This window comes from Podarcis bocagei (assembly GCF_964188305.1).
Source record: "Podarcis bocagei genome assembly, chromosome: 1".
Lineage (NCBI taxonomy): Eukaryota > Metazoa > Chordata > Lepidosauria > Squamata > Lacertidae > Podarcis > Podarcis bocagei.
This window is the reverse complement of record NC_138125.1, coordinates 113,740,942-113,764,298: the sequence shown is the minus strand read 5'-3', so window position 1 is coordinate 113,764,298 and position 23,357 is coordinate 113,740,942. Positions and strand designations below refer to the sequence as shown.

The 23,357-nt window shown below is 46.1% G+C and overlaps 2 protein-coding genes across 3 annotated transcripts in view; one reads left to right on the top strand and one right to left on the bottom strand.

The window, feature by feature from the left end:
* LOC308581530 (uncharacterized protein) overlaps positions 1-3,681 on the top strand; it is a gene marked incomplete at its 5' end in the record, with an annotated part of 84,933 nt that extends 81,252 nt beyond the window's left edge. The window contains one exon of the mRNA XM_081184034.1: positions 3,430-3,681. Coding sequence (XP_081040160.1) covers positions 3,430-3,534 — 105 coding nt within the window. The 3' untranslated portion in view covers positions 3,535-3,681. The remainder of the gene's footprint in view (positions 1-3,429) is intronic.
* The window catches only part of B3GALT1 (beta-1,3-galactosyltransferase 1), a 323,903-nt gene that overhangs the window by 53,837 nt on the left and 246,709 nt on the right, over positions 1-23,357 (bottom strand). The window lies entirely within an intron of this gene.

Genomic DNA, 23,357 nt, shown 5'->3' with positions numbered 1-23,357 from the left:
CCAGCTTTTGTGTAAGGAAGAGAAAACCAGAGGCATCATTACTCTCAACTTGAGACAGCCCTACAGATATCTTTCTGCTGTACTGAAGAAACATTTCAACACATCGATGTCACAGCTATCTGCTGGCATATTTATCTTGGGTCAAGGAGCTTTGCTCCCTCTTCTGAAGCCCACCTCGCTCCATGTCAGAGGTACCAGACAACACAAAGTTACAGCAGCAGAGACAGCTGTAGAAGGGAAGAGGGAGAAGAGGAAAGGGCAGAGGAGCCTGCACTTTTGTTAAGGCACAACAATTGGATGACCAACCTGCTGTGGATGTGTGCCTCCATTTCGGCATGCGTCGGCATCCACGTCGATTACATGTGCGGATCTTCCAGTCGCTGGACTGAGGTAGATAAATGCACAGGGCTTAGACAACCCCACAAGTTCCCCTTGAGCAACAGACTTTTCCAGAACTGCTTTGCTGGGAACCAGGCTTGGTTTGAAAACAACAAAGACTCCGGGGACTTCCGAAGGAAGGGCTTTGGCATTGTCTAATGATTTAGGCAGAGCTTTATTTCACACTTCATTTAGTTAGATGATTGGGACTGGAAATGAAGAGTAGGGGAAACGTGCCAATCTCTTTTAAATGACTTACTGTGTGTGGTTTTTATCGTCATGTCCCCTTCTGGGTTCCAGTGCAAGTTCTGGCTGTTTTGTCAGACCATCTCCTTAATTTATTATAATTAGTTGCTGTTGCTGCTGCTGCTGCTGTTATTTTCCAGTTAGAAGATGTGGCTTCACTACCAGGATTGGGTATATATGTATTTTTTTAACGAGTAGGCCAATTGAACCTTGGTGGATTAGAGAAGAGAGGCTTTCATAAGATCCTTAAAAGTACAAGAGAGAGGGGTGGCAATGTACAGGCCTCTCCCCTGCTCAGCAGAAGAGGTAAAACCCACATAGGCACATAGGGTGAAGGTCTAGTTTTTCACTTTATGAGAAATCAAGTGATGCACATGTATGTGTGTACCTGTCAGGAGGTGGAGTCAGGAGCAGGTCAGCAATATGTTACAGACTGTTTGGATGCAGGTGAGTGGTGCGAGACATCAGCTCTGGATGAAGGCTCAGAGCCAGGGGACTGATGGTGGGACGATGGTGAGTGGTCAGAGGGAGAAGAGGGAGGAGACTGGGAGGAGGAGGTGTCAGAAGAGGCAACAGGGTTTAGTGAGCAGGAAGAAGCTTGGGCAGACAGCAGCCCTGTTTCAGAGGTAGGAGAGGAAGGGGGCCAGGAGACCGAGATGACGTAGGTTGCTGAAGAATCCAGGGAGTCTCCTCCTGCTGTGACCAGCTCCCCTCTTGGCTGGTCTCCCAGAACATGCAGAGAAGTGAAAAGAGCAGAGGAGAGAGTGGTTGCGAGCAGACACAGCCTCTAATTGCTTGGGGGGGAACCTTGGAGAGGAGGGGACTTAGGTAGCTGTGGGAAGGTGAGGACCTTCAGTGCTCACAACTGCCTCGTTGGGGCAAGACCTACTGAGAAGAGTTGCCTGCACTGTTTTGGTTTCTTTGAACAAAGAGCTAACTTAACAGGCACTGGGTGCTTTCTTGTTTTATTGCGAGGATATGGGAACCACATACCCACAGAGCTTCTGCTGAAAGTTGCTTGAGAATTGTTCTGCCGCTGTACTGAGTGCAGTTAGCTCAATGGTACAGCATCTGCTTTGCGTGCAGAAGGTGCCAGGTCCGTTCCCTGCACTCCTGCCTGAAAATCCTGGAGAGATGCTGCCAGTCAGTGTGGACAATACTGAGCCACATGGACCAATGGTCTGACATGGTACAAGGCAGCTTCCTTTGTGCCTTCTGGCTCTCATCCTCCCATGGCAGTCAATCCACACACACCACAATGACATCTTCTCCGATTCCATCGAGTCAAGAGTTTAATAATCTAGCAGAGGAGAGTAGGATGCTCTTCATCTAATAAAAAAGGGATAATCACAAGCAGGAGTTGAAGATTACACACTCCATGAGCCTTGCTTGTTTAATCGGCAGGTTTTGTAGTGTACAATAAAGCTCGATGCAGAGAGGCATGTAGCTTTTACCATTACTGCATTCAGGCAGGTGACTATGTAGTAAAATTTTTAAAAAGTGCACCTGCAAGGACAGCCTTGACGAGTATAAGCAGATTAGTAGCAAAGACCTTGGCTTGCCTCCTCTCCGCTTCAAAGGAGATGTTGGAAAATGACAGTGCTCTGCACTTGAAAGACCAAGAACCAAGTTCATGCGAGGCAATTTTATGGTCAGAAACAACGAAAGCTCTTCCAACTCTTCTTCTGCCCTTTTTTTTTTGCAGCGGAATAAATTCCTGGTCCAGAAGATATTAGTGAGTTTTGGCTGTGCTGAAGAATTTGAGATGGGAAGGGAAAAGAGAAATGCTAATGCTGAGAGAGTGGGTCTTCGTCCCAGAATTAAGCCAGATCTGTATTTCCCCTTATTTTTTCCACATAGTTCCATGTTGCAACCCCTTCCCCAGCCAGCACAGTCAGTTTGCCAGATTTTGGATATGAGGCCTGCAGCTTGCATGGGTGGGCAGGACCTGTCCAGAACCTTGAGAGGATACTTCAAGGCTACATTTTTTTAAAAAAATGGCCAGTACAGAATAGTTGCACCTAGAACGAAAGACCCCCCAATTCTAGCCCCAGTGGTGGCTCCTCATAGTGATGGGAGTTTTTCCTGAAGTAACCATGCAACCACAATATGTCCTCATATACATTTCTATAGCAATAACAACAGCTTTCTAAGGTTAGGCTTATTCTTCTTCCTCATCAGCTCTATATGTTTTGCTGTAGCCTTTACCCAAGCAGGATATATATATTTATTTTTAAAAATGTGATTCTGGAGATTCAAAAATTAATCAGGTTCTGCTTTCTTAACCACCACAGGACACTCTCTTTAATTACCTTCAGCAGAAAGCAAGTGATGAGGTTGCTTAGCAACTGGAAAAGTCTCACCCTCCATACTTGGAAAAATGGCCATCCAAGCTGTGACTAAAATGCTCTGCTCCATTGGATATATGAGATGTTTGTTGTGTGTGCTGTTCTTGCATGAGCAGAGCTCATCCCTTGTAGGACAGGGATGAATTGTACCTTTATCCATTGAAAATTCCAACACCTATATTCATACAACTCTGTAATGAAGTAGATATATCTTTATCTACTCCCATCACAAATACGTTTAGGAAATCTAGAATGAAAATCACTTGGGCTTTTCAAAACTTATAAAAAGCAGAACAATGCCTCCCTATTCTGGGCAAAGAAACGCTAGCAAATTCACTTAGATAATGCAGATGGTATCCAGAGAGAAAAGTCCTGATTGCACTTTATTGTGGAACCAGAACAAAACTGTATATAACATGAGGAGAAATAAGCATAGTTTTTGTCTTTCTTATTTCAGGCTTTGCACGTAGCAGGACAACATTCAACCAAACATACAGAGGAAAACCCCTCAGAACTACACAGCCAATCAGAACTCATGCTCCTTCAGCAAAGATCCTGCTGAACTAATCTCTTAAATAACAAAGTGAATGATCCCTGCTGTTGAACTTCCAACAAGAAATGCATAAAAAAATTCAGTAATCAATCTTACCTTGTTTTCCTACTTTTGTTAGAAAGCCTTGAAAAGGCAGTTTGGAAACAATAAACCTACAAACAACCTGGTTTTTCTTTCTTTCTTTCTACTCAAAAAGCTGCCATTTGCGCGCATACCCAATCCTGTGAGAAATGGTTTCCCAAATTCACATCTCCTCCCTCTCTTCTCTATGTAATAACTCCACTCTGACATACTTATTTGTGCAGTGTTGGGGATTCATCTCAGATTCTTCCCCTTTGAAATGATGGCCCATGGATCAACTGCAAGTTGGTCATGTAACATATGATGCACTGCTAGGATATTATGGCTGATTTATATCTTGGCTAAATAAATTCTGCTTGGCTGATTAAGTGGCCTTCATCCTATCATGCTTGTGCCTTCTCCTCCTTTTTGAAAAAATGGAATTTGTGTGAAGGAAACTATAAATGAACACAACATAAATTCTTTATACCCTACCAGGATGAGGACTCTGATGCAGAAAGCCAAGTTACCTCTTGGGTGGATAATGCCATTGTATGGTTTTGCCACTAGGTGGCACTGGAGTTTAGTTGTGTCAGGATGGAGATAGGACAGGCATAGGCAAACTCCGGCCCTCCAGATGTTTGGGACTACAATTCCCATCATCCCTAGCTAACAGGACCAGTGGTCAGGGATGATGGGAATTGTAGTTCCAAACATCTGGAGGGCCGGAGTTTGCCTAGGGCTGAGAAAGGAGTTTTCTGTTGTTTTTCTGTCCATGTTTCCGGGAGATAAGAAGATTCTTGGCAAGCTTCCTCACTGTGTGTCTTCTAAGCTTCCTGTGACACTTGCCCACTATACAAAGTGTGCAAAGTTCTTTCCATTCACAGGCTTGAGAAGTGAATGAGTAAATCTGATCCTACAGTGCAGTACAGCAAATATGAAGTTTAGGCCAAGGCTGGGGTGAATAACGTCAGCACCAGTAACCCAAGTGCGCTATCCATATAAAACCTGAGGGCAATCTGCTTCTACCAAGGTCAATAGTAAAGCCACCATTGGTTTTAATGGAGGACTGCAAGCCCTGCATGTCACTTAAAACTATATGCAATATATTAAAATACTAGTGAGAGCGCTTGAAGCATAGCAAGGAAAACACACAAGCCTCTTTTAATCTAATCTACTTGATAGACCCTTTTCCTTATCTGTTCTATGATTGCTCAGTTCTCCAGAGATATTGCTGGTATAAACCTAATTAGCATCCCTGGTCTATTTATTTATCTTAAGTGTTTGATATAATTTGATGTGTGCAGATATATTGATTAACTTAATGTATCTATAGAGTTTGTTTTAACCCTATTAGGAGAAAAGAAAGCGTGGGAGGAAGTTACCCAAAAAACACAAGTTTATCTCTTAAGCATTTGCTGTTAAAGCCTGGTCTACTTAATGCTATAAATTGTAAAGCACTTGCTAATTCTTGAATGAGCTAAATAATCTACAGTTCTAAATGCATATGTTGAGGATTTAAAACAAAACAAAACAGGGAAGTTGCTATAGAACAGATATATACATTCAAGTTGCAAAATATATAGCACTGGATTTTTTTTTATTGTATATTATGACCTTATCTTAATAGCTTCTTCTTATATTAAGAACAAGAACATATACTATAAATATATGTATGTTATAAATATGCTGTCAGAGCTGCTCCCCGATCCTAGCTCACAGAGGATCACGCTAGCCAGCGATCATTAAGTAAAAGTCTTTATTGAGTTACAGTTTCCATTCTCAAGCTGCTGCGTGCAACTCTACTTCTTATGGTTAGATCGGCGAAGCTCCGTCTGAGTCTCCGCCCCTTGTGCACCAACTTAATATCCTAGCCCTGCTCCACCTTTTCCGCCTGACTGTTCTCCTCTGGGTCCCTCTGCCCCCCGGGGTCTCTTCCCTCCGGGATTCCTCTGACGCCGACCCCCCGGACCCTCCTGTCTCCTTGCGCCGGGCTTTAGGACCTGGCTCCCTCTCCGGGCTGCCTACTGCGTCACTTTCCTGTGCATTTGAACTTGGCGCGCGCGCCCAACCTTCCACTTTCCGCCTGACCGTTTCTTCGCTCCCCGATGGAGGTGTGGCCACTCCTGACTCGTGCCCTCCCTCCTGTTGTGAGCTGCCAGCGCTTGATCCCTGGCGCCCTTCCTCTTCCCTGCTCTCTGGCGGTGACGCTGGTCCCGATTTCCAACTGCTCCCCTCTGAGTCCCCTCTGGCTCGATCTTCCTGGGGTGTCCCCCTAGGCTCCCCCCTTGCCCTGGCCACTGGTGCTCCTTTCTGTGAATCTTCTGATTCACTGGAAAGACTCGGAGATCTCGGGTCGTCGTCATCACTCATCTTTTCTTCTGCCTCCTCCCCCTCGCTCTCTGTTTCCTCCCTTGCCCTTGCCTCTGCTCCTGAACCCCTGACATATGCTAACTCTGAAACTTTCTAAAACCTGGTATGCCAAGGTAAGGAATAAAACAGCTACACATAATGCAAAAAACAATGTGTATTTTAATGAGAATTAATTAAAAAGTATTAGTAATAATTCTCAATATTTTAGGGGTTTAGACTACATATGTGATTTTTATGCATTCATCTCTGTATATTCCGCTGACCCAGTTAAGGTGGCCACCCAGTCAACTGAATTTCCATGCTAAATAAGACACTGTTTCTGCTTAGGAACTTGGGCCAGACATTTCCAGGAGAAGAACATTGTGCTCTACAGTGGTACCTCGGGTTACATACCCTTCAGGTTACAGACTCCGCTAACCCAGAAATAGTGCTTCAGGTTAAGAAATTTGCTTCAGGATGAGAACAGAAATCGTGCTCCGGCGGCGTGGCAGCAGCAGGAGGCCCCATTAGCTAAAGTGGTGCTTCAGGTTAAGAACAGTTTCAGGTTAAGTACAGACCTCCAGAACAAATCAGTACCGCATTTTTCGCCCTATAGGACGCACTTTTCCCCCTCCAAAAATGAAAGGGAAATGTGTGTGCGTCCTATGGGGCGAATGCAGGCTTTCGCTGAAGCCTAGAGAGCGAAAGGGGTCAGTGCGCACTGACCCCTCTCGCTCTCCAGGCTTCAGGAAGCTATCTGCAAGCCTTGGGAGCCCACGGGAGTTCCCGCCGGGCTCCCACGGCTTGCGGAGAGCTGCCTGCATCCTGAAGCCAGGGGCGCGCGCCCCGGGCTTCGGGCAGATATCCGCAAGCCTGGGGAGACCGGCGCGACTTCCCGCCGGGCTCCCTAGGCTTGTGGATAGCAGCCTGTTCTGGGGGCTGAGGTCGGGGGAAGCTCGGGCTTCCCCTGCCCCAGCCCTGCGCCGGGGGGGGGGGAAAATATTTTTTTTTCTTTATCCCCCCCAAAAAACTAGGTGCGTCCTATGGGGCGAAAAATACGGTACTTAACCCGAGGTACCACTGTATGTCTAATGCCAAATGTACTTCATGCGTTTATGCTATCGCCGCACAAATGCAGAATCTGACCCCCTTTGTATCATGTTTATTAATGCCTGCTAGAAGTATTCAGCCCGGCCATGTTCATAGTCATCAGGGGATGGGTGTGTGACAATGGCCCCCAAAGTTTATTGTGATTTTTTCGGAGCTTTGAGATTTGGTGGCGGCCTGGCTTATTTGAAAGATATAAGGTGGCAGAAGTTTGCAATTAGTCTCTGCCCCCCACATTGTTGCTAATTTTGCTGTTGCTGCAAGCAGCGGTGGAGCTGCAATTAAAAGCAGCAGCCTTGATAAATGCCCCACAGGAACCATGCTATGTCATGACTTAACATCATTCCCACAGGCATTCTTGACACACCAGTACATCTTCAGAATATATAATCAACATTTTTTCCATTGAGTTAATTTTTCTAAGTGAAAGAAAAGGACCAAGTTCAGCTAAAATAATTTCAGTACTTGAAAATACTGAAACCCACCTCTCCTGTTTCCTGTACAACCACTTCCCTAGCCAAGAATCTACCATCAATAATCAGCTCCCCAACTTTAGTCCCGGATTTACAGAAGCCGTCCTGGTTTCTGATTTGATCCCAGAATGTCCCACTTTTCCTTAGGACGTCCTATTTTCATTGGAGAAATGTTGGAATGTCTCTATTTTCATCAGAGAAATGGTGGAGGGTATGCTATTGATATTAATGTATATAATCTTAGATATAATTCACAATAAATCTAGATGTATGACTAATATACCTACAGGACTTGCTGCATGTTTCTATGTTAACAGATAACCCTCTTTCTGAATGGTTTTGCCCAGAAGTTTTGCTTGCGGATTTTTCAATTTTATTAAAAATACCTATTCTTGTGTTGTAGCAGCGTTTACAATTGGTAAGGCCCCATGATGTTAAAGGCTCGTTCTAGATTAATGAAGACACTCTGCTAATTAGTCAGTTCACGGGCTAAGTTTACACAATTTATGCGTTCCTTCAATCTTTTTTGTTTCTCTATGTCTTGGGAACCACAGCCTTGACGTCCAGCACCTGCCAACACTTGATTTACCATTATTATAGATTGTGTTAAGTGGAGGTTGTACAAGAAGATGATAAATGTGCCAATGCGCCTTGAATTCTCAAATGGCAAAACTTCACAAAGGGCTCCCCTAACACAGAACTGTGCATTAGCTTATCTATTTGTTTTGTTTTGTTTGTAGGGCTTTCTGACCCGCTCAACTTATAAGATACCAGAATCTTGTGCATTTTAAGACTTGAAAGCATCTGCAAAATAAAATACAGGGGGAAAACCAACAACATTAAGGTAACACAGATAGCATGGTTGTGTCACACGACTGGGAAAGTCTGTGTCAATGTTTTAAACACCCAAAGCATGGATGGGGAACCTTTGGCTCTCTAGATATTGATGGGCTTCAGCTTCTTCATGCTGCGTCAGGGATGATGGGAGTATATCAACATCAGGACAGCCAACAGGTTCCTACCCCTAGTCCTACCCATAGCACCACAGATGCTTGCTGGATACCTAAGGGAGGGATTTCCACAAAATAGTTGTGGCAATGGTAAAAGCCGTGCCCTAGGTGGTCACAAACTGTACCTCAGAAGTGTGTGGCATAGTCAAAAGCTCCTTTCCTGGGCTTGGGGCTCAAATAGGCTGGTCCCAAGTTGTTTAGGGCTCTATATACCAACATGGTTTTCCCAGTAGTGATGTATGGAAGTGAGAGCTGGACCATAAAGAAGGCTGATCGCTGAAGAATTGATGCTTTTGAATTATGGTGCTGGAGGAGACTCTTGAGAGTCCCATGGACTGCAAGAAGATCAAACCTATCCATTTTTAAGGAAATCAGCCCTGAGTGCTCACTGGAAGGACAGATCGTGAAGCTGAGGCGCCAGTACTTTGGCCACCTCATGAGAAGAGAAGACTCCCTGGAAAAGACCCTGATGTTGGGAAAGATTGAGGGCAGAAGGAGAAGGGGACGACAGAGGATGAGATGGTTGGATAGTGTTCTTGAAGCTACCAGCATGAGTTTGACCAAACTGCAGGAGGCAGTGGAAGACAGGAGGGCCTGGCGTGCTCTGGTCCATGGGGTCACGAAGAGTTGGACATGACTAAATGACTAAACAACAACAAATACCAACATGAGCCTATGTGATACCATAGAGGGATGCGGGTGATGCTGTGGTCTAAATCACTGAGCCTCTTGGGCTTGCTGATCAGAAGGCTGGCGGTTTGAATCCCCACAATGGGGTTAGCTCCCATTGCTCTGTCCCAGCTCCTGCCTACCTAGCAGTTTGAAAGCACGCTAGTGCAAGTAGATAAATAGGTACCACTCCGGCGGGAAGGTAAATGACGTTTCTGTGTGCTCTGGCTTCCGCCATAGTTTCCCATTGCACCAGAAGTGGTTTAGTCATGCTGGCCACATGACCTGGAAAGCTGTCTGTGGACAATAACCAGCTCCCTTGGCCTGAAAACTAGATAAGCACCACAACCCCATAGTCGCCTTTGACTGGACTTAACCGTTCACGGGCCCTTTACCTTTTTTATGTGGTACCTTAAGCATTTTCTTGTTTTTATAGTAAGCATTATTAAATGGGCAAGACTAACTATACATTTAGCAGATAGTCGAATAAAATGATGTTACTCTCAACAGATGGGAAAAACGCTAGCTTCTGGTGATCTGATATCCACAGATAAACAAGAACAGTTTTAGACTTGAGTAACAGCACTGCCATATATGTGGGTGACATTTGTGTAAATCCAGGGCGTTAAAGATTCCTGACATGTTTCTCACTGAGATGTCAAATAACTGCAACCCCCTCCCCATTTTATTTGACAGGAAGCGACTATGTCTTTGAGAAATATGCTGGGTACCTCATCATTTAATTAATTGTGTTACTCTTTGGAAAGCAACAACGAGGTCAACTCTTGACAAGCAAACTTCTGCAACCATCCTGCTCAATGAAAATTTACTCAACATATTGGTATTCATCCACATATCTGAGACCTCCTTTTGCCTCAGTAAGGGGTTTATTATCATTTTTCTCGATGCTAAATTTCTGCGTGCTCCTGCTACAAGGAGAAGGAGGAAGGAAGGAAGGAAATGGTATGTCAGGCTGAGAGATGGCTTGTCACATTTCTGAAAGCTACATGGAGGCAGGCGAATTCATGGATCCATTTCAGATGATTAAGGTCAGCTGTTTGTCAGGGTCTCTGTTAACAGTTTGATCATAACAAACAAGTGCCTCAGCAATAACTTTAACTAGCTAAATTTTGGGAGATTTTTGTGTTCTATTTAAATAAACCAATGGCCCTTATAGCTGGCCCTTGAATTTCATGACCTGCCACCATGAGGAGGGGGGAGGGTTTAGGATGGTACCCCCAGAGCCTTGGATATAAGCTCTCTGAACATGTCACTCTGCATTCTCAATCATAATACACATCCCTTGAATTTTAAAGTATTTAAGATGCAATCTTCATTGTCATCAAAACCTGTTGCAAGAGTTGAAATGTGACAGGTTATTGAATCATTGCTTCAAAGGAGAGCTCTCTCCCCACTGGTCTGATGCACCTCCCATACAATTATGTACCACATCCAGCAATATAGTAATATTGTTATTTTATAAAATATATTTGCATAGAGTAATAGTTTTATGTTGCCTTTGATCATTGTGCAACTGCTTACCTAGAACTAACCTGATTTCCCATAGTGTTTCTTGCTTATCTTAAACACCCTGCAACCTTTTCAAAAGACAGTCAAATCGGGCAGTTTTGCTGAGCACTAGAGATGCTTAGAAAATTCAGTATATATCAATGTCAGAACAGATATTTACTTAACCAACAGAAAGTGTTGAAGCTTGACTTAACATTATTCTTCCTGATGTAAGATGCCAAGGAGAGTATGAAATAAATGAGAAAACGTAGTGTTGTAGAACTTGGCATTCTCTGTTCAGAGAATTTAAGCCACATTAAATACTTAACATGTTCAGAGGGATGAAATAAAATACAGTCTCTCTATAAGAATTTTTTTGAAAACGGAGATGGAGATATACAGAAAAGCTGCTTTTTCATCTTCCCACAAGTATGCTACACCCCACATAATAAAGAGTTACATTTATACCAAGAGCATAATTACAACATTAAAGAGCTGAGCTCTAAAGAATGGCATCGTCAAGAGAGTTTCAGTGACTGCATTATACCCATTTTGCACATGGCTTTAATTAAGAACAGAAACTAAGACCGGGGCAATAAAGAAAACAAGCACATTACAAAAAAATAAATAAAATAAATTACCGTACATATTCTTAACACATTTTCCCATGGGCTTCACTGAACCAGACTCTAAAATGTCCTCTTCCAGCCCAATAATATGTTACATCCATCTCTATAATCTATCTATCCCCTGAATCTTGTGAAATGTTTATGACTATCGCTATCACTAATTTGTTTAGTGATGCTATTTCCCATGTTTCCCCAGAAATCATGTTATGGGAAAACTATTCCATGCCACCGCCATAGTCACTTCCTAACATTCTGTCACACTCCAGTATGATTGACAGCTTGATCCTATGCAGTTTTAAGTCCCATGTATTACTGCTATGGAAAATACTCATAAACGCTTTGTTTCATGGCTTAAGAAGGCCTTCCCTGCCATTTTGTTTTGTTTTATGGGGAGCAAGTGGAATTCAGTATTAACAGGACAGTCTTATGCATGCTTTATCAGAAGAAAGTCCCATAAGTTCAGTGGGACTTACTCCCAAGTGAGTGCTCTTAAGACCAGGGTGTAACATGGAGGGGGGCCTACCAGAGTGATCGCCCTGGGTGCATTTTTTGGGGGAGGGGTGCTGGTCACGCCACCTTCCCTGAGCCAACCCTGTGTCACTTTGTGAGGCTGGGATCATTCCAGCCTTGCAAAGCGGCTTGGGGTTGGCAACACTCCATCATCACTGTTGCCGTCGAGGGCTGGGCTGGTGCACGGTGGGATCCTTTCGCCCTCTGCACCTGGCCCCAACCCACAGGCCAGCCCCCACAGTGTGTGTGCACACTCTGGGCATTATTAAAGCACGCCCTGCAGCTGCTTAAGACCCAATGAAATAATTTGGAGAACGAAGGTTGGGAATGGGGTAGAGATAGACAGATCTGTCCCTTCTCAGTTTCTCATTTCCCTGGTTTGGGTTCTCACCCAGTGCCCAAACAAGCTTTCAGCAAAAATCCCAAAAGTCTCACAACAATTCCTAGAAACAGTGGACATCACCCTAGCATCACACTCTAGACTTGCTTTTCCAAGGTGTATGGCACTTCCTCAAGTGTCACCCAGTTCCAGATGCAGCAAGTTGGAGTTTCCCAGGTGGTTCAAAGGAAGGGAAGAGGGGTTCCCTCCACCCCACTTTCTTCACTCTCTGTCCTCTGCTTCTCCTCCTCCTCCTCCATCTCCAGTGGTGTTGGGGAGGAGTCTTGCCAGTCCCTCTTCTCTGCAGCATCCGTTATCCCCTTCTACACCATTCCAGAGGTTTGGGGGACTCTCCTCTCAAACAGTGTGGTAAGTGGCACTGGGGGTTACTGTGGGGATGGGAATCATTTTGGTTAAACCAACAGCCTTGTGGACAAAAGGAGACTTTCTGTCCCATAAGGCGCTGTCTGAGCACAACCCAGGGCGTTCTTACACATGTGGCATGCACAGAAGACCAACCCTTTTAAACAGTAGCCACCTTTTCTGCCTAGCATCCTCTGTACCCACCAAAAACTGCTGAATTGCAGAATAATCTTACATTGTTAAGAGTAATTAAGTTTTTGGATCAAATTAGCCTGAAAGGCTAAGTTTAATAATGTGTCTAAGAAACATGGTTTTGAATTGGGTAATTTATTGGGATACATTATTACCAAAGTATTCCGTATGAGACGCTATATTTGTCTATATAACAAAAATAATGTGCATGCCGTTAAGTTTAAAAAGGTCTATTAAAACTACAGTGAGGGAATAAGCGTTACAAATTACTGTGCAGCCATAACAACAATAAACTTTTTTGTGGCTTAAATCTGCTAATAATAACCTTGCAGAATTCAAATATGGGGTATGAGCCAAAGTCCTGTTGATGTCAGCTATTCAACTCTCTCCCATTTAAAACAACAGGACATATAAATGTACTCAGTTTTGGCTGGATTGTGTTGAGATCTCCCACTATTACTAGTAATTTAATCAGCAGCTCTGTCTTCTCCTCCCTAGCCACCAGCTTCCTAGTTTATTCAGAAACGATTCATTCATCCTCACCCCCGCAGCCTGAAACAATTCTATTTAATCACAATTATTAACAGAACCATGCTATTCATTCTACATCCAGTGCGGTGTTGTGTAGTGACTATAGCAAGGGGCAGGGAGTTGTGGCCCCCTATAAAGTGTCAGACAACAATTCCCATCAATCCAGACCATTGGCCATCCTGGCTGGAGCTGATGGGAGCTAGATTCCAGCAATATTTGTAGGGCCACAGGTTCTCACTTGACATACAGTGGTACCTCGGGTTAAGTACTTAATTTGTTCCGGAGGTCTGTTCTTAACCTGAAACTGTTCTTAACCTGAAGCACCACTTTAGCTAATGGGGCCTCCTGCTGCCGCCGTGCCGCCGGAGCACGATTTCTGTTCTCATCCTGAAGCAAAGTTCTTAACCTGAGGTACTATTTCTGGGTTGGCGGAGTCTGTAACCTTAAGCATATGTAACCTGAAGTGTCTGTAACCCGAGGTACCACTGTATTAAGAGTGTCAGGTTGGCATCAAGGCAGCTCAGGTTCACATTCCTACTTAACTAGCCTAGACTACCTTTTCAGGGTTGTTGTGAGAATAAAATGGGGGGCAGGGTGAGCATGTATACATAAATGAACTCCCTGGAGGAATCTATATGAAATAAATAAGTAAATATCCCCCTCCCGCCAAAAGTGGCAGTAGCACAAACAGATCAATCTTCATTAACCACTTCTGTGTCTTCTCCAGCCAGTCTCTTCTAGCCAGTCGTTTTTTATTGGCGAAATAATGTGCAGAACATTTTGTGAATTTCCAAAAATGCTTAACATAATAATTACCATTCAGATATAAATCATACCTCTACTCTAAATTTCAATAATGTTTTCCACTGTATCATTTATGTATTTATTTCATATACAACTCACCATTTACGATGACATCTGAAGGCAATGAGCCATGTAAAATAGCACATAGAAGATTCAAAAAAAAGGGGGGGGGAGGATTCATACAAAATATACAACATCCCCCCTCCTGAAATCCAAACTTGAAACACAATAAAAGTAACAAGCACTTAAAAACATAGGTTATTTCTAGCACCTCTCATTTCATATTAAATAAACTGAGTCCTATCCCAGGCATACTCAGAGTACACCAGTGAAATAAGTGAACCGATTTCCATGGGGTTGTTCTGAGTAGGACATACATTGAGTTAATCACCCATTAATCTGATTTACAATCCTGATGACACTTAATACTTTCATATGTTTCATAATAAACAAGCGTTTAAAAATAAGTGACTTCGGATTTAAAACATTAATCAGGAGTATCGAGAATATGAGACCGAATCACATGAATTCTCATGCAAAAATGCCACAGTCAACATTCTATCATTTCTTACCCTGTTCTTGCCCTCTCTGATCCTCTTATTATGTTTGTTAATTTAATCATATAAACTATATCCCATATTTTTGTTACCCAGCTTTCTACTGAAGCTCTGTCCCCCCTCCCCCATTCCTGACATACAGTCTTCTAAGCTACTATTATCCAGTCTCTTCTGTAGTTGTGTCAGAGATCCCACACTCTGTGGATCCCAATAGCTGCACTGTGAAGTGGGAAGGGGCTTTTGAGTTTTGAACCTGATGGGTCTTGCCTGTAAATTGGTGAGCTAAGAGCTCCCTAAGGACAAAGGAACTAAAAGATGGCTCAAATTTTAATGCGCTGAGCATATTTTTCTATGTGCATGTGAGGTGGGAATCGTATTTATAAGGAGCCAGGGAAACACTGGTTGATGTCCCGTGGATGGCTCCTCAACACTTTATGTCCTCATGTCCTTGACATTTTATTGTCAAATCTGTCTCCTATCCCCCTTGCAGAGAGACAATTCCCAGAGTGGTTTAACAATCTACCCCTCTTCCAAGGGAACTCTGAGAATTCTAGCTGTGGGAGGGCAATAGGGGCTTCCTAACAACTCTCAGAACTATTAATCAACCCAGAATTCTTTGTGGGAAGCCATGATTGTTTACAGTGGTATGAGGGCTTTCCCCCCTAGCCAGAACTCTCCAGAACTCTGCCACCTCTCAGGTGGGCACTGTTGGCATTCTAAGAGAATGAGGGAGGTGTTCATGGTGAGTTCTGGCACCTCTTTTTCTAGAAAAAATACTACTGAGTGGCATCATAGTGCTTTTAATGCATGGTGTGAATGTGACCTAAATTCAGTGGTGGACTTGGGTATTATGGCACCCTGTGCAAAGCCAAAATTTGGTGCCGCCCCAGCCCTCATGCTGCCTTCTGAAAGGAGGGTAAAGAGGTGACCGGCTTTGGGAAGGAGACACGAGGGCTCTGGGACAGAGTCCTAGAGCTGTCTCACCTCCTCCCCAAATCTTAGAAAGCGCTAACTAGGCTTTGGGAAGGAGATGAGAGGACTTTAGGACCCTGTCGGAGCCTCACACCTCCTTCTCAGAACTCCAGTGCCTCACTTACCAGGTTTTGAGACAGTGCCCCCTTGGCCCTGTGCCCAGTGCATGCTTGCCCAACCCTAAATCTGCCCCTAAGTTGCACGTCTCTGCAGTACAAAGTTCACTGTAGTGAATGTCCACCTACATATGGCAAACACTCCTACTATGTCAGCTGTTAATTGGCTATCAGTGTGCAGAATCTTGTTAAATGTCTGGCCATGCCATCCACATGGCACGAGAGAGGGTGGTGATCGGAAATGGCAGTACCATTGTACAAGATAGCAGAGAGAGGAGAAAGGTTTCCCAGTTGTCGTCTCCTCCTCCTCTAAAACCTGACAAATAGCAGGGAAATTATTATTTCCCAATGTTTTTGTCAATTTTGGATAGCGGTTTGATGCAGTACCTATCTGAGTTATTACCTTTTGCTTGACATGCGTCTGAATAAGATTCTTGCTCCTCAAATGAGACTGAATAGCTGTTTTTCATGCAAAATGCCCATGCTGACATTCAAAGAACGATTTTTGCCTATTTGTGGTCGAAATGTGCAGATACTTAAGCAGATCCTGTTATCTGGTGGTACAGCAGAAACATTATGCTGTGATTTAGAGGGCTGAAATCTAACCAAGATGGATCGTCGGAGGCACATTAAAATGAATACTTAGCAAAAGTTTGTGATCGAAGCAGCTATATTCATTTCTCATCTGTCCTTCCCCCTGCCCCACTTAGCTTTCTGGTGTGTGTGTTTTAATTTTTTTAAAAAACACTACTGCTATACGTTATACAAATATGATAAGCAGAAATGACCTTCAATACTGAAGTGATTTTTTGGGGGGGGGATTGGGGTCAGGAGAGACATGGGCTACAGTCTTAAAGCCATAATATTGTGACGTGCATGTGGGGCTAAGAACCTTTGGAAGTTTCTACTCCATAAATGTACTGTAAATGTTGACTGCTGCTAATAATAATAATGGGCAGAACAGTTCTATGGATTAGACTGCCCCTGACATACCCCCACCCTCCTTGACAACAGCCTCTCTGCCATTCTTCTGAAAGCACAGGACTGGTCTCCGAATGTAAATTCCTTAAATAAGCACTTCAGAGGAACAGACAATGCACAAACCTTGCTCTTTCCTTGAATGATATAACATTTGTGTTGTGTTTATTTCCCCCTGCATCAGAGATATGTTGATGGCAATGAGCAGATCACAAGGGGAAGAGTGCCAGAGCACATGCTTTACATAGGGATCAGTTTTCTTACGTTTCCAGTCAAATCTTTCCATTTGTTTGTTTATTTATAAGAGTTTGTACTCGCCTGTTACCATAAGGTCCCAGGGCAGGTCACAATAATAGAACCATATGTTCTAAAAACAACTAAAACAGTTTCAAACTATTTTATGAAAAGATTCAGGTAATATCGTTACGATACGACATCTTTATTGTCATTGTCCCTTGCGGAACAATGAAATTGAAAACTACATAAAAACTACATAAAACTACCACAAAACTACATAAAACTACATAAAAACTACATAAAACTACATAAAAAATACATAAAACATTCAAAAACGCCTAAAAACTCTAAAACCCCATTTTAAAATACACTATACTACAGAGACCCCTTATGCTGCGTTTAGAACCAGAATTGCATTAGCGTAGAAACTGTTTTTCAGGCGGCTAGTCCTGGCCTTTATAACCCTATACCTTCTTCCAGAAGGCAGAAGCTGAAAGAGATCATTTCCGGGGTATGTACTATCATGTGCTATCTCTGCCGCTTTCTTATGGCACCTGGCAGCATAGATTTGATCTAAGGTGGGAAGAGTGCACCCAATAATTCTCTCTGCAGTCTTTACAACCCTGGATAGCATTGTTTTTCCCCTGGCCGTGCAGCTCCCAAACCACACGCACAGACCATAAGTTAGTACGCTCTCCACAGTGCAATGGTAGAATGCCATCAACAGGTCCTTTGAGAGATTGTTTTTCCAGAGGATTCTCAGAAAATACAACCTCTGCTGTGCTCTCTTCACCAGGTCTTTGCTGTTCTCTCCCCAGGTTAGGTTGTCTCTCAACTCCATTCCCAGAAATCGAAACACTGAGACCTGTTCCATGCACTTCCCCTCAATAATAAGTGGCTGAATATTCAATTTACATTTCCTAAAGTCCACAATGATCTCTTTTGTTTTCTTTAAGTTAAGCGGTAAGTTGTTTTTCCTGCACCACTCCCCCAACTGCTCAACTTCCTTCCTATAGGCCGTCTCCCCCTCTCCAGCCGTAATTAAACCAACCACCGTTGTATCATCTGCGAACTTAATGATCTTATTACTGGGGTATTTGGGGGCACAGTCAGCTGTATAGAGCGTGTATAAAAGCAGGCTCAACACGCACCCCTGCGGCGTCCCCGTATTCGTGATGAGATCCGCAGAGACGTGGGAACCCAACCTGACCCTTTGGGAACAGTTTGATAGAAAGTCTAATATCCACCTGCACAAACATGGTGGAAGTCCCAGGTCTAATAATCTATGCGGAAGAATAGTATTAAATGCAGAACTAAAGTCTACAAATAACAGTCTTGCGTAGCTCCCTTGCTTCTCCAAATGAGTCAGGACAGCATGTAAAGCCATTGCCACAGCATCCTCTGTGGATCTCTTTGCCTTGTACGCAAACTGGTAAGGGTCAAGTCTCACTGGCAGACAAGATAAGATGCGCTTCCTAACCAGTTTTTCAAAACATTTCATTATAATGGGTGTCAGCGCCACAGGGCGAAAATCATTCAGACTGTCTATCTTTGATGTTTTTGGCAGGGGTATAATGGTAGCAGATTTCAGACAGGGTGGAACAGTGGCTTGGGCCAGAGACTGGTTAAAAATCTTTGTAAAGATTCCTGCCAGTTGGTCCGAACAATCTCTTAGCACCCTGCCAGCCACCCCATCCGGGCCCATAGCCTTCCTTGTGTTTACCTCCTTTAATATTCGCCTCACTTCTCCCTCTTCCACCCTGGCAGCATTTCCTGTAGGTAGTGACGCCAATACCTCTGGCATCCCTGTTGGAGTCACTGTTGGTGTCACCTCAAATCGGGCAAAGAAGGTATTCAACTCTCCCACCAAGGAAGCAGTACTCTCTACCACTGATGAATTCCTTGATTTATAACCAGTCAGATGTTGGACTCCCTGCCACATTTGTCTAGTATCATAATTTCTCAGATGGTCCTCAAGTTTTCCTCTGTACTCCGCTTTTGCTTTCCAGATACCCCTCTTCAAGTTCGCTCTTTCTATGCCATACAATACCTGGTCCCCAGTTTTAAAGGCAGAATTTCTGGCCTTCAATAATCTCCTAACCTCTCCTGTCATCCAGGGCTTCCTATTCGGATACAACTTAACATACTTTCCCCTGGTGACATTTGCTGTGCAGAATCTAATATAATCCAGGACCGTTGATGTATAAGTTTCTAGATCTTGATGGTCGAAGATATTCCATCAGATACCAGGTGATGCAGAAGACCTCATTTTTGAGACTCCACAGAGATGCCACCAGTAGATAATATTGACCAAGGTGGACATTAGCCTGAGCTGGTAGTTTCCAGTGTTTGTAAGCAGGTCCCTGTTTTCATTACTGAAAATCTGGAATGTCTGCTGAATTGGCCCACAGTCAACAGTTGGTGGGTTTAGCAAAGTATTACTCAGAGTAGACTCATTGAAATGAATGGACCTAACTTAGTCATGTTCATTAATTTCAATGAGTGTAACTCTTGAATAAAACTTAGTTGACTACCACCCAGTGTTTCTTCAGAAGAATACCGAGGCGTGCTAAAGCTTACGAAGATTGTTCCTTGGCGTTTTGCATTACGTACAAACACTCTTCTTGCTGTAAACCCCCCAGTCCCTCATCACTTTCACAAACACTGTCAATATTTTGAAAAGAAGCAGCCAGGCAACTCCAAGCGAAGAAGGTATTTCTGGAGAAATGCTGATGCGGTGATACCATTCCCTGGCAATCCATTAGTATGCGGTGTGTGCCTTTTTGCTGCATGACACCTTGTCAAGAGATAGAAAAATGTCTCTTCACCCCACCCCAAATAATAACATAGATGAAATAAGCAGAGCTGGCAGGACAGGAACAATTGCATATTCCTACAGCAATTGATTAAATCAACCCCAGAATTACTGTCTCCTTAGATGTGTCTCGAACGTTGCAATCTCAGGAAAGGCATACCGTATTTTTCGCCCTATAAGACGCACTTTTTCCCCTCCAAAAATGAAGGGGAAATGTGGGTGCGTCTTATGGGGCGAATGCAGACTCCTTGGCTTCAGCGATAGCAACACGAAGCCTCCGAAGCCTGCGCTCCGGAGGCTTCGCGTTGCTTCCGCTGAAGCCAGGAGAGTCTGCTGTTTGAGGCTGGCGGTGGAGGAAAGCAGCGCTTCCCCCATCGCCAGCCCCAGAGGATGGGGGGCAGCAGGAAGGCGCGTGACGCCTTGCTGCTACTCTCCAACCCGGGTTTGAGGCTGGCGGTGGGGAAAGCAGCGCTTCCCCCATCGCCAGCCCCAGAGGATGGGGGGCAGCAGGAAGGCGCGCAACGCCTTGCTGCTACTCTCCAACCCGGGTTTGAGGCTGGCGGTGGGGAAAGCAGCGCTTCCCCCATCGCCAGCCCCAGAGGATGGGGGGGCAGCAGGAAGGCGCGCAACGCCTTGCCGCTACTCTCCAACCCGGGTTTGAGGCTGGCGGTGGGGAAAGCAGCGCTTCCCCCATCGCCAGCCCCAGAGGATGGGGGGCAGCAGGAAGGCGCGCGACGCCTTGCCGCTACTCTCCAACCCGGGTTTGAGGCTGGCGGTGGGGAAAGCAGCGCTTCCCCCATCGCCAGCCCCAGAGGATGTGGGGCAGCAGGAAGGCGCGCGACGCCTTGCCGCTGCTCTCCAACCCGGGTTTGAGGCTGGCGGTGGGGAAAGCAGCACTTCCCCCATCGCCAGCCCCAGAGGATGGGGGGCAGCAGGAAGGCGCGCGACGCCTTGCCGCTGCTCTCCAACCCGGGTTTGAGGCTGGCGGTGGGGAAAGCAGCACTTCCCCCATCGCCAGCCCCAGAGGATGGGGGGCAGCAGGAAGGCGCGCGACGCCTTGCCGCTGCTCTCCAACCCGGGTTTGAGGCTGGCGGTGGGGAAAGCAGCGCTTCCCCCATCGCCAGCCCCAGAGGATGGGGGGCAGCAGGAAGGCGCGCGACGCCTTGCCGCTGCTCTCCAACCCGGGTTTGAGGCTGGCGGTGGGGAAAGCAGCGCTTCCCCCATCGCCAGCCCCAGAGGATGGGGGGCAGCAGGAAGGCGCGCGACGCCTTGCCGCTGCTCTCCAACCCGGGTTTGAGGCTGGCGGTGGGGAAAGCAGCACTTCCCCCATCGCCAGCCCCAGAGGATGGGGGGCAGCAGGAAGGCGCGCGACGCCTTGCCGCTACTCTCCAACCCGGGTTTGAGGCTGGCGGTGGGGAAAGCAGCGCTTCCCCCATCGCCAGCCCCAGAGGATGTGGGGCAGCAGGAAGGCGCGCGACGCCTTGCCGCTGCTCTCCAACCCGGGTTTGAGGCTGGCGGTGGGGAAAGCAGCACTTCCCCCATCGCCAGCCCCAGAGGATGGGGGGCAGCAGGAAGGCGCGCGACGCCTTGCCGCTGCTCTCCAACCCGGGTTTGAGGCTGGCGGTGGGGAAAGCAGCACTTCCCCCATCGCCAGCCCCAGAGGATGGGGGGCAGCAGGAAGGCGCGCGACGCCTTGCCGCTGCTCTCCAACCCGGGTTTGAGGCTGGCGGTGGGGAAAGCAGCGCTTCCCCCATCGCCAGCCCCAGAGGATGGGGGGCAGCAGGAAGGCGCGCGACGCCTTGCCGCTGCTCTCCAACCCGGGTTTGAGGCTGGCGGTGGGGAAAGCAGCGCTTCCCCCATCGCCAGCCCCAGAGGATGGGGGGCAGCAGGAAGGCGCGCGACGCCTTGCCGCTGCTCTCCAACCCGGGTTTGAGGCTGGCGGTGGGGAAAGCAGCACTTCCCCCATCGCCAGCCCCAGAGGATGGGGGGCAGCAGGAAGGCGCGCGACGCCTTGCCGCTGCTCTCCAACCCTCCTTTGGGCTTTTGCGGGAGATGGGGAAATTCCCCCACCTCCCGCAAAAGCAGGCAAAAGCCGCGCGCTCTTTAAAGGGGCTCCGCGGCTTCTGCTGGCTTTTCTACGAGGGGGGGGGGGAATTCCCCCACCTCCTAGAAAAGCCTGCAGGAGCCGTGCACCCTTTAAAGAGCGCGCCGCTCTTGGGGGCTTTTCCCCAAGGAGGGAGAAGGGACTGACTGGCCCTTTCAGTCCCTTCTCCCTCCTTTGGGCTTTTGCGGGAGATGGGGGAATTCCCCCACCTCCCGCAAAAGCCCGCAAAAGCCGTGTGCTCTTTAAAGGGGCTCCCCGGCTTTTCTAGGAGGTGGAGGAATTCCCCAACCTCCTAGAAAAGCCTGCAGGAGCCGTGCACCTTTTAAAGAGCGCGCCGCTCTTGGGGGCTTTTCCCCGAGGAGGGAGAAGGGACTGACTGGCCCTTTCAGTCCCTTCTCCCTCCTAGTCGAAAAGCCCGCAGGAGTCAAGTGGGGCTCCTGTGGGCTTTTGCGGGAGGTGGGGGAATTCCGCCACCTCCCGCAAAAGCAGGGAGAAGGTCTTGGAGTAGCGCACAGGCTGCGTGCAGCCTGTCCGCTGCTCCCAGAGCTGCGGGGGGGAAATCATATTTTTTTCCTTGATTTCCCCCCCCTGAAAACTAGGTGCGTCCTATGGGCCGGTGCGTCTTATAGGGCGAAAAATACGGTAACTGCCTAGTAGATACGCTTCAAAATGGGGGGAAAGCCAGTTATCTCTCTGATTGGCATTTTTGAGGGTGCTGAAAACGAACTCTTCCCCTGAAAACTTGCTATAATGGGCCAGACTTCCCCAAAGCAACACACAAGGGATGCATGCTAACGTCCTGTGATTTCACAGAATCAATGAATCTTAAGAGCTGGCAGTCTAGTGATGCAGGAATCTCAGCTAAAGCATCCATGACAGATGGCCATCCAACCTCTGCTTAAAAACTTTCCATAAAAGAGAGTCCACCACCTCTTGTGGGAGTCCATTCCACTGCCAAACAACTCTCACTGTCAGAAAGCTTTTCCAAATGTTTAGTCGATACCTATACAGTGGTACCTCAGGTTAAGAACTTAATTCGTTCTGGAGGTCCGTTCTTAACCTGAAACTGTTCTTAACCTGAGGTACCACTTTAGCTAATGGGGCCTCCCGCTGCCACCACGCGATTTCTGTTCTCATCCTGAAGCAAAGTTCTTAACCAGAGGTATTATTTCTGGGTTAGTGGAGTCTGTAACCTGAACCGTCTGTAACCTGAAGCGTCTGTAACCCGAGGTACCACTGTATTTATAATATTAGTATATCTCACTAGTGAGTGCATCTGTATGAGTGAAAAGACCTTCCTGCCCCCCGAAACTGCATTATAATGCTTTCCTTCCTTGCCAAGCCCTACTGACACAGGGCATTCTGCTGGTATCCTATGCAGTATGCATTGAGCAAGGCCATTGGTCCATCGATGTCTGCACTGATTGGTGGCAGCTCTCTGTGGCTGGAGGCATTCCTACCTAGA